Source organism: Leptonychotes weddellii, chromosome 5 (assembly GCF_054177405.1).
Source record: "Leptonychotes weddellii isolate Sample4059 chromosome 5, ASM5417740v2, whole genome shotgun sequence".
Classification (NCBI taxonomy): Eukaryota; Metazoa; Chordata; class Mammalia; order Carnivora; family Phocidae; genus Leptonychotes; species Leptonychotes weddellii.
Genome location: NC_138373.1, coordinates 144,584,750 through 144,595,836, shown reverse-complemented (window position 1 = coordinate 144,595,836; position 11,087 = coordinate 144,584,750). Strand labels below are relative to the sequence as shown.

The following is an 11,087-nucleotide window of genomic DNA, read 5'->3' as shown; positions in this document are numbered from 1 at the left end:
GTGGATGGAACTAGAGGGTATTATGCTAAGTGAAATAAGTCAGTCAGAGAAAGACAAGTATCATATGATCTCACTGATATGAGGAATTCTTAATCTCAGGAAACAAACTGAGGGTTGCTGGAGTTGTGGGGGGTGGGAGGGATGGGGTGGCTGGGTGATAGCCATTGGGGATGGTATGTGCTATGTGAGCGCTGTGAATTGTCTAAGACTATTGAATCATAGACCTGTACCTCTGAAACAAATAATACATTATATATTTAAAAAAAAAAAAGAAGATAGTAGGAAGGGAAAAATGAAGGGGGGGAAATCGGAGGGGGAGACAAACCATGAGAGACTATGGACTCTGAGAAACAAACTGAGGGTTCTAGAGGGGAGGGGGCCAGGGGAATGGGTTAGCCTGGTGATGGGTATTAAAGAGGGCACGTACTGCTTGGATCACTGGGTGTTATACGCAAACAATCATGGAACACTACATCAAAAACTAATGATATAATGTGGTGATTAACATAACATAATAAAATAAAATAAAAAAAAGAAATGCTGTGGGTCATTTTATGCCCCACTCTCTTCTTTCTCACCAATGTAACAGGCAATATATAGTGCCTCAAAGAATGTTCTCTGGTCATCAGACCCACCCTGCAAATGAATGGTGCCATCTCTTCTGTCAGGACCACCAGGTATTTCTTTAGAAAGTCTAAAGATGGAACTATTTCCCACAATTCGCCTGTCAAACTGTTGCCATATTTTTCTTTAAAAAACGGTGGGGGAGGAACGGACCTTCAACATAGGAAAGGGATAGAAGTGTATCTACCGAAGTGAGACAGATCTGGTTTGACTCCTGCCTCTGTCCCTCGTTAGCAGGTTACTTGACCTCCCTGAGCCTTGTGCGTTCTCATGAGTAACACTGGTTACTCTGAGTCCTAAAGACATATGATAAATAGTTGATACATTTTTAAAAATTAATGAATTGGGTTCAATGCAGTGCTGGGCTCATGGCACATTTCCAGTAGGAAAGATCCATCATCAGCATTTTTTATTTACCCAGGTATTACCTATGGTATTGTTAATAATAATAATAATAGTTAACATTTGTTGAGCATTCACTATTGCTACATGCTGCACGAAGGCATTACATGCTTTATCCTGATAAATCCTTATAACAACCTTATGAAATAGATACTATTATTATTCAGATTTTAAATGATGAGACCCAGCTCAAAATCATAGGGCCTGTGTTATGGGAAAACAATGGACACTAATAACCAGTTAGAATCTGAGGGCTGCCACTTAGTAGCTATTTGACTCCAGGCTGTATCATATCTTGTCTGAGTTTTAATTTCTCCATTTATAAAGTGGCTTAGGAATGCCTGTCTCCAGGAGTCACTGGGCAATCAAAATGAGGTAATATATATGAAATGCCTGGCACATACTAGAGTCTCGTTAAAATGTTTGCTATTACTTCCAGCCCTGCATCCTCACCCAGACTCCCCAGTGCAGAATCTTTTTTGTGTAGCAGGCAGGCACACGCTCTCCATATAGCAGAGATTCTCTGACTTGAGAGTGCCTCTAAGTCAATGGGAAGCTTGTTAAAATGCAGCTTCCTAGGCCCGGGAGTCTAACTCAGTAAATCTGGGGTGGGGCCCAGGGACGCACACTTTTAGCACAACCTCCCTGCTGATTCCGCCAACACAGCAGTCAGTGCTCAGATCATAGCTGGAGAAATAAGACTGAGGTAGAATATCCCAGTCTGGTTTTTTGGAATTACGTTAACTCATTGTAAACACAGTGTTGGAAACTCACCTTTGTAGCTTAGCTTTAGCATTAAGCTCAGAAACTGTTTCAAGGAATGTAGTATTTCCAAAGATACTGACATCTCTTTAAACGCTGTCTTTCTAGGGGAGTGTTCAATCTGGAATTGAACTCCAAGTAACATTACATTTGAGTCAGCCCAGCCTCTTGGCTCTTCTGTGTTCTAAGAGTAGTATTTTAGAGTTCTTAGAATACCTACTGTTCATAGTAGTGTGAGGTAAAGTCAAATTTTTAAGATAGCCAACACGTCGGTTCTATTTCAAGAAACAACATTAATGATAAGATTTGGAGATAGAATATTTACGGAACATTTTGATGTTTTTGATAAGAATAAATGAAATAATCATGTATTATCTATAGGCAAACTGTGCTATTGTTACAGAGTTAATCTGTTTGCCTGGACATATTTGTTACATGTTGAAGCTCTAGGCTCTTTGGAGATAAAAACTTTGGCTTGGCTTTGGAAAAGAATTTTTTAACTAAAACCTTAATTGTTTAATTATCAGTTCAATTACAGGGAACATGTGAACCCATATGCTTTTAAATTCATGCCTAAAAGGGGATGCTGTTTACACCCTTAATAAAGTGAGAAATAAAGGAAAATTGTTTCCTCATAATCCAGTTTTCACAGTGAGGCTTGACTAATTTAGAATGACTTTCTAGAACATTAAAGAATCCCATTTAGAGTGAAGGAAAAAAAAATTCTAAATCCAAATCCTGTGGAGCTGTGTTCTACCAGGGAGGAATGTGCATATGAAGTCATGACCCCCTGATGACCATCTCTACACCCGCGATCCTACATCTAGACTGTTCCACCTGTGGCTTTTCATTACGGTCTTAACAATCGTCATATCAACTTATCACCCTAGATTTGTGAAAAGGTTCCTTTTGGGGAGAATTTACGGGAGGTATAATTACTTAAAGAGAGTTCTTTAAGACTATAACCCTTAGTGCTACTATTGTCTGTATGGTATCTGTATTTTTTTGATAATCAATGTACTTTTGTACATCCATGTTAATCTTCTAAAAGGAAAAAAAAAGAGATGGGTGGTGGTGGTAGCTCATTTTGATTATTTTATTTTTAAGTACATTTGTAGGCTTTAGAGCCAGACAGACCTGGATTCAAATCCAACCTCTCCTCCTTTTTGCCACTATGACTTTGGGGATATTTCTAAGCCCTGGTTTTCTTCATTCATAAAATAGTGTAAAACAGGAAATAATAAAATATGATAGTTGCAGTGATTAAATGAAATGAAATGATGTGTAGGCCTTAATTCTCTATCTGAAACCTGTGGGACAAAACATGTTTTGGGCTTCAGAATTATCCACATTTTAGAAAATTAACATGGTACATAGATAGTACATTCCATACAATTCACAGCAGGGTATGGGACAGTATCTGTAACCTAACACATTGATCTTTCTGCAGCAATACATATAAATATTCATATAGTCCTTATAAATACTGTAAATAAAGACTATAAATAACAGTATGTCCATCCATGTCAAGTTTGAAGCCAAATGAATTTGCACAAACTTACAAGAACTTTGGACTATAAAGAACACTGAACATTCCATTAGAGCAATCCAGGTGTTGAGGCCAAATGCATTTGGGCCACTTACCAAGGACTTTGGAATTCTGGACTATACAAAGAAACACGACACTGTCTAGGATGTGGCAAAACCTCTAAGACATTATCGAAGCTTTTACTTAAACAGTACTTTGTGTCAGACACTGCACTAAACTTATTGCCTAATAAATCTTCTACTTCGATCAAAATTGTGTGAGGCTGGTGTTAGTATTCCCATTTTATGGGTGAGGAAAAAAAGGCAACAGAAGTTAGTCACTTGCTTAAGGCCACACGACTGAACAAGAGTGGCGCTAGATTTTGACCTCAGATAGTTTAGCTCTAGGGTCTGCTTGTGACCCCTGTGTTATAGACCATGTGTTAGCTCTTGGTCTCCTTTGGAAGTTAAGAGATGAGTTCAGCTCTTCTCTCTGTATTGCAAGGCCTTAAAAGCATCGTCATGTTGAAGCAGATCTTGCTCAGAGTTAAACTCCTTTTAACTATGAAACTTACACTTACTTATTAACATCTGGCTTCATTTCACCAAGGAGTTGGAATGGCTTGTAAAATATATGCAATCCCAGTGATTATGGTGAATAATCAGGGGAATTAGAGCAAAGGGGAAAAGAGGAATTCTTCCGTATGAAATTATTTTCACTATTATCTATGTATAATGTAGCCTGGGTACAGCGTATGTCAATAAAAATTTTATTTTGTAGACCTTTGAGATTTTTCTCGTCCTCAAGTCATCTCGTATGATTGAAAAAAGAGGGTTTGTCATCCATATGTCTTCTATCCATGCCAACATCTGTCATCGTTAAATTGTTTCACAGGTTAATTTAAAAAACAAGCTGAAGTTGGCCCTTATTGGCCAGAGCCTCTTTGGACGGGAAGTCTACAGCCAGCTCTGCAAAGAGGGCCACCGAGTTGTAGGCGTGTTCACAGTGCCAGACAAGGATGGAAAAGCTGACCCGCTGGGTGAGTGTATCTTGGAACCTACTGAATCAAGGACTCCTCACTGACCCAGCCAGCACAGACCCCAGCTCAGACCCCCTACCCCTCATTAGCATGTCTACACTTCTACTTCTTTGCCACAGGCTCCAAAGACCCAGCTGCCACATCTACCCTACCTATTGAAAGCCTTCACAAGCTAAGTCTGATTTCATGATGGAGACTCAATTCTCCTTTCTCCATGGGCCCAAGACAAAGGTGCAGGGCCCCATCATATTAAGAGTTTCTCCACTTACCTCCAAGGTAATCACCAGGTCCATCAGAGGAATTTCCATGCATATGTTTTTTTCTGAACTATGCCTGTGACTTTCCAAAAGTGTTATGGAACATCTAGAATAATGTCTGATTCAGAGGTGCCAGTGGAAATGAAGGGAGGGCCACATCCAAGAACAGGAATCGATGTGGGGTCATAAAGAATGCATTTATGTCAGAACGAATTGTAGCTGTGACTGCTTGGCTGTTAAGGTAAGGTTAAAGAAGATAGCCATCGTCAAAGCAAACCCTCGGTGGGAGTCTGATTTGCAAGCTATACAGTTGACCCTTGAACAATGCAGGGGTTAGAGGCGCTGACCCCCTGCACAGTCAAAGATCCACGTATAACTTTTGACTCCCCCAACACTTAACTACTAAAAGCCTACTGTTGACCAGAAGGAAGTCTTACTGATAACATAAGCAGTTGATCACCACAGCTTTTGTATATGTATTATACAGTGTATTCTCACAATAAAGTAAGTTAGAGAAAAGAAAATGTTATTTAAAAAAATCATAAGGAAGCGAAAATACGTTTACAGTATTATATTTATCAAAAAAATTTCACCTGTAAGTGGACCCACACCGTTCAAACCTGTATTTTTCAAGAGTCAACTATAGTTATGATGCGAATAGGTGTAAGACACAGAGATAGAAACAGTCTACAAACTGCCCAGATAGGGAATAAGAATGAGCAACCAGACATCTTGGCTTTTGAATTAGATCTTCACAAATCACTGGTACAATGTGACAGATAGGTTGGAAAATACTAATCTGTGATAACCCTTAAATTTTATGCTTTTTTTCTCAAAAGCAGCAGCTCTGAGGTTTATCCTAATTCCTGTTACTACTTTAAAAACTACTACATTTTTACACTATTTTTCAAGAGTCAAGCTAAAAAAAAAGTTGGGTCAAGAGCACATATGCACATATGAATTTAATCACTTGATTTAGAAATTATCCTTGTTTCAGAAAAAGGTTATCCCAACATGGGGAATTCTGAGGGAAACTGCCTCATGAATTTAGACGTGGCTCCCAAGGCAGAAGGGGACAGATTCCTATTACTGGGATTATCTGTGCTATTAATATCTATTCCCACCAGCCTTGTGTGGGGGATATTTTGGAGGACTCATATTTGGGATATCGGATTGGCTCTTGAATCAGGGAGACCCCAAATAATATTAGCTTAAGTGACATAGAAGTCCATTTCTCAAGTCTGAGTTGGCTGTGAGAGCTGTCGTAGCAGCTTTATACCGATCACGATGCAGGCTCCTGCCCTTTTTGTTTCATCTTTATCAACACTGGGCTTCCATCTCATGGTCCAAGATAGCTGCCTTTAGTCCCAACTATCAAATCTGCATTCTAGCAAGCAGGAAAGGAAAGAGGGGAAGCAGAGGGCAAGCCTTTATTCAGGATATCATCCAGAAGTTGCACCATATTAGTCCCACTTGTATCCCACTGGCTAGAACTTGGTCACAGGCCAAATCTATTTGCAGAATAGACTGAGAAATGTAGATTTTATTCAGAGTGGCTATGTGCTCAGCTAAAGTACAGGAATCCTTGCTAAGAAACGAAGGGGGGCAACTAGCAGTCTCTGCCATGTACATGAACTTGAGAAGAATTGCAAGCATGTGACTAATCTTAAAGTTCCTTCCAAAGGATGTCCTGGGAAACTTTCCCTAGTGTCTGGTCCCAGGGCTGGGACCTCCTGTCTATTGGTCATGGTCATTTGGGCTGCTGGCATAACATAGATAAGAAAAAATACCAATCTGACTTGTAGAGTAGGCTGGGATGTGGTACAGATATAGTTAACAGTATATGTTTTGGAGTCGTGGAATTCATTCTGCCTCTGCCACTTACTTGCTGCATATGATGATGGGCAAGTTACTAAAACTCACTAAGCTTAGTTCAACAGCACCCATCTTGCACAGATTAAATGAAGTGAGGTATGCAATGTGCGCAGCCCTGCACCTAGTTCATGCAAAGGGATCAAAATGACAATGGCTAACTAGTCTTGCTGTCAGAATAGTCAACTAGAGCAGCCAAAAATAGCCCTGGGGCAGCCACAAATCAATATGGAAGAATAACCGGTGGATGCCTCAAGCCTATGTCGGTGGTGTATATTTTTAAAAATGAAGACTTCTAAGTTTCTCATCCCATTTTTCTTTCCTAGTCTAACCTTCCACAATTTTCTCCCAATTTTACCTTTTGAACCACCATTTATTCATTTTCCTATCACCTGAAAATGAGTTGTTTTCAGTTTTTTGAACATTTTATGAACATTCACATTTTGTCAACATTATTTTACTGGTCTCTCCCATTCTCCCAAGTGAATTGATCAAGGCATTGGCTTGATGGCCAGATTCCTTCAGGACTCACTTAGGATTTGGAATTTAGGCTTTCTAGTGGAAGCATCATCCCATCCAAAGTCAATGAAGGTTGATGATCCAAAGGGAGAGAAAGGAAAGGGAGCCCAAAAACACAGATAAAAAGCCTTACTTGAAGCTCTTAAAAATCACCTAAAATGTAGTTGCTTTGTGTTGTTGGTAGAAAATAAGTATATATGCTTAATATACGTAAGGTATGTAGTTAGTAAAAGTGATATTTTATTATGGAAAAAAATGAGCTAGTGCTGTCTGCACTCTGGAGGGCCATTCCTTTTCCACAGAGAAGTAGATGGAGCCCTTCCTTTAGGAAAGGACATTTTCTGCAGGAAAGAGCCTTGGATCTTCTCCAGTATGGCAAAACCCTCACGAGGAGCATGTATTCTCCATTCTTGGCCTCTCTCTTCCACTAACTTATCTGATTGTTGAATTTGGGAGAAGGAACTAGACAAGCCCAGCTCAGCTCAAAAAACTTTCTCTCTTTATCTTTTGGGCTCTATCTGTTTGGCGGGGAGAATGTGTTCAGATCTACAGTTTGCCTTCTGTTAAAAGAGACTTCCCTCCAGGAAATAGGCTTGGGAAGGGGCTCTTGGTTTTCCATCTGTGCCAGAGGCTGACTATGTCTAATCTGAGTGCTGATGTACCAGCACTTGGCTCCGAATCTAACAAACAAACAAATATTCTTTAAGTGGCTCTATCAGTAATAAAAGTATAATTTTTTTAATCTATGAAAGAAAAACTTCAGTTAAAATTTTAAAATGTGGGCACCTGGGTGGCTCAGTCATTAAGCATCTGCTTTCAGCTCAGGTCATGATCCCAGGGTCCTGGGATCGAGCCCCACATCGGGCTCCCTGCTCTGCAGGAAGCCTGCTTCTCCCTCTCCCACTCCCCCTGCTTCTGTTCCCTCTCTCGCTGTGTCTCTCTCTGTCAAATAAATAAATAAAATCTTTTTTAAAAAATTTAAGTGTTATCTAGCTACAGACTTTTGAGTTTAAATCTATTATGCCTCAAATACATAGCTAAAAATCACGGTAGGAAAATGGGTGGATCCTGAGAAAATTGTAACAGGTCAAATTCTGGTCACAATCTAAATTGTTCTTTGCCATGTTTTCTTTGTCAATGTTTCATGAAGCTGTAAAACTGTAATGTGTGAATCCATAGCCATATTAACTTATGGCCAGTTTTTTGTTCGTTTGTTTTTTTATAAAAATAACTTTCTCTTCCATGCTCAGCTCTAGCTGCAGAGAAAGACGGGACCCCTGTGTTCAAGTTCCCCAGATGGAGAGTCAAGGGCAAGACCATAAAGGAGGTGGCGGAGGCCTACGAATCTGTGGGAGCTGAGCTAAACGTGCTTCCCTTCTGCACACAGTTTATCCCCATGGATATAATTGACAGCCCAAAGCACGGCTCCATCATATATCACCCCTCGCTCCTTCCAAGTCACAGAGGAGCCTCTGCCATCAACTGGTGAGAATTTTTTTAATTGTAGAGAAGATGGGCCTACTTCCATTGCCCTATAATCTTTCTGTTTTTTGCCTACGGGATCAAGAGAATAGCTGTGCTTAAGCAACTGGGAGGCCCTGACTGATTGCTACTCTTGCATGAACTCCCCTGAGACTTCAGTGCTGCAGAGGCTGGACAGCATCCCCAAGAATAGCCTATGGAGTACCAGCTCCATTGGATAGAACTTGGTAATTGAGCAAACAGAGGTTCTAGAGTCAGACAAGTTTGGGTTATGCTGGATTTCTTGATCACGGGACTTCTGAGAACCTTTTATATGTGCTTTAGTGAGAGCATCACAATCTCCAAGAGGGAATCTGAGTACACAGTGTTCCCAAACTTATTTGACCATAGAACTTTTCTTTCTTTTTTTTTTTTTTTGCCTAGAGCATCTCAAGTACATTTCACGGAATGCTGAGTTACCTGAAATTATCTTCTTCTTCTTTTTTTTTTTTTTTTAAAGATTTTATTTATTTATTTGAGAGACAGAGAGAATGAGAGACAGAGAGCACGAGACAGAGGAGGGTCAGAGTGAGAAGCAGACTCCCCGCCGAGCAGGGAGCCCGATGCGGGACTCGATCCCGGGACTCCAGGATCATGACCTGAGCCGAAGGCAGTCGCTTAACCAACTGAGCCACCCGGGCGCCCTGAAATTATCTTCTTTGTTCTGTCTTCTCCTGTTTAACTTTAAGCTTCTTGAGGGAAGGGACTATGGTCTAACATTTTTATTGCTGCAGGTACACTATAAGGCCTGAATACCACAGGTGCACTTTTCTACCTTCTCTCCTTTACCTGTACATCTCCCTGATATCGCTCAGTGTCAGGTTATTAAATAGGCAGAGAACTACACTAAGTTTAAATGTGGTGAATGACATTTCATTGTATTTGGCATGAATTGATTTCTTTTTTGCTCTTGTAATTGTACCGTGTGGTTATCTTTGCACTTAAACTTATATTTTTTTCTCATTTCACATTGTTTCCACATGCAGAATCACTGAATCAAAGTATATGAATGTTTTTGGGCATCTGGGTGGCTCAGTCGGTTAAGCATCTGCCTTCAGCTCAGGTCATGATCCCAGGGTCCTAGGATCGAGTCCCGCATCGGGCTCCCTGCTCAGCGGGGAATCTGCTTCTCCCTCTCCTTCTACCCCTCCCCCGTGCTCGGGCTCTCTCTCTCATGCTCTCTCTCTCAAGTAAATAAATAAAATTTAAAACAAATAGACCAACGAACAAAAACAAAGTATATGAATATTTTCAAGCCTCTTGATAACATAATGCCAATTAATTCCTCAATATTTCTGAAAAGAGTGATTGATTGATTCATTGACTTAAGTTATGCTTGATTAGTATCTCCAAGATTTAAAAATTATTTAGGTCTTGAGCATGGATATGATGTATTACTTCATGCTCTCTTAATATTAGCCTAGCCTCTGATATGCTTTTATATGTATATGTCCACATATTCAGCTTATTGTCTGTATTATAAGCTCTTATGCGCCAACATTTTCTCTTAGGCTAAGCTTTTTTTTTCCCCCAAGATTTTATTTATTTATTTGAGAGAGAGAGAACGCACACACTTGTGCATGCCCTTGGGGGTGGGGGGGGGAAGGGGGACAGAAGGGGAGGGAGAGGATCTCAGATCTCAAGCAGACTCCTGGCTGAGTGCTGAGCCCTCCTGGGGGCTTGATCTCACAACGCTGAGATCGTGACCAGAGCCAAAAGCAAGAGTTGGAAGCTCAACTGACTGAGCCACCCAGGCACCCCTAGGCAAAGCTTTATAGAACACAAAATGCAAAGAGTTGAATTAATCAACCATCTTTTACTATAATTTACCTAGACAATCTAGAGCTAATTCTAGCTCTGACTTATACCCAAATTACATAACCTAAATAAATAGTTATGAGAACTAATAAGTTCTCATCTACTGAGTATCCTCTGTCTTATTTTCCATTATCTTATTCTGTCTAATATAGGGTCAAGTACAATGTAGGAATTGAACCCAGGTGGGCAAAATTGCTTGATGCCTCAGTAGAAAGCTGACAACTGGCAGTTAATGAGAGGTAGTAATGATAGATTCTAGTGCCCTTTTGAGTGGACTAGAAGTCATTAACGTGTATTAACAAGAAAGACTATAGATATGGGAATGTATAAAATTGTGGTACTATTAAGTAGTGCTTTTTATGAATGCTGACATCTCCTGGCTGTACTGTTAATTTCTCACGGTAGTTCCCTCACTGTCTACTTTCCACTGTAACTACCTTGCACTTTATTTATTTATTTATTTTAAAAGAGAGAGAGAGAACTCACACATGTGAGGCAGGGGGGTGGTGGAAGGTGGAGTAGGGGCAGGGGCAGAGGGAGAGGGTGAGAAAGAATCTCAAGCAGGCTCCACACTCAGTGAGCCCAACATGGGGCTTGATCTCACGACCCTGAGATCATGACCTGAGCCAAAATCAAGAGTTGGCAGTTTAACTGACTGAGACACCCAGGTGCCCCACTACGTTGCACTTTAATATCACTAATTCATCGCTTTGTGTACATTAAACCAACATTGTAAGTTGAAGTT

General features: G+C 40.3%; 1 protein-coding gene across 1 annotated transcript in view; it reads left to right on the top strand.

The window, feature by feature from the left end:
* The first annotated feature begins 2,343 nt into the window (after positions 1-2,343).
* Positions 2,344-11,087, top strand: part of ALDH1L2 (aldehyde dehydrogenase 1 family member L2) — a 47,027-nt gene continuing 38,283 nt past the window's right edge. Inside the window, exons 1-3 of the mRNA XM_081818993.1 lie at positions 2,344-2,394; positions 4,211-4,355; positions 8,254-8,488. Coding sequence (XP_081675119.1) covers positions 2,344-2,394; positions 4,211-4,355; positions 8,254-8,488 — 431 coding nt within the window. The remainder of the gene's footprint in view (positions 2,395-4,210; positions 4,356-8,253; positions 8,489-11,087) is intronic.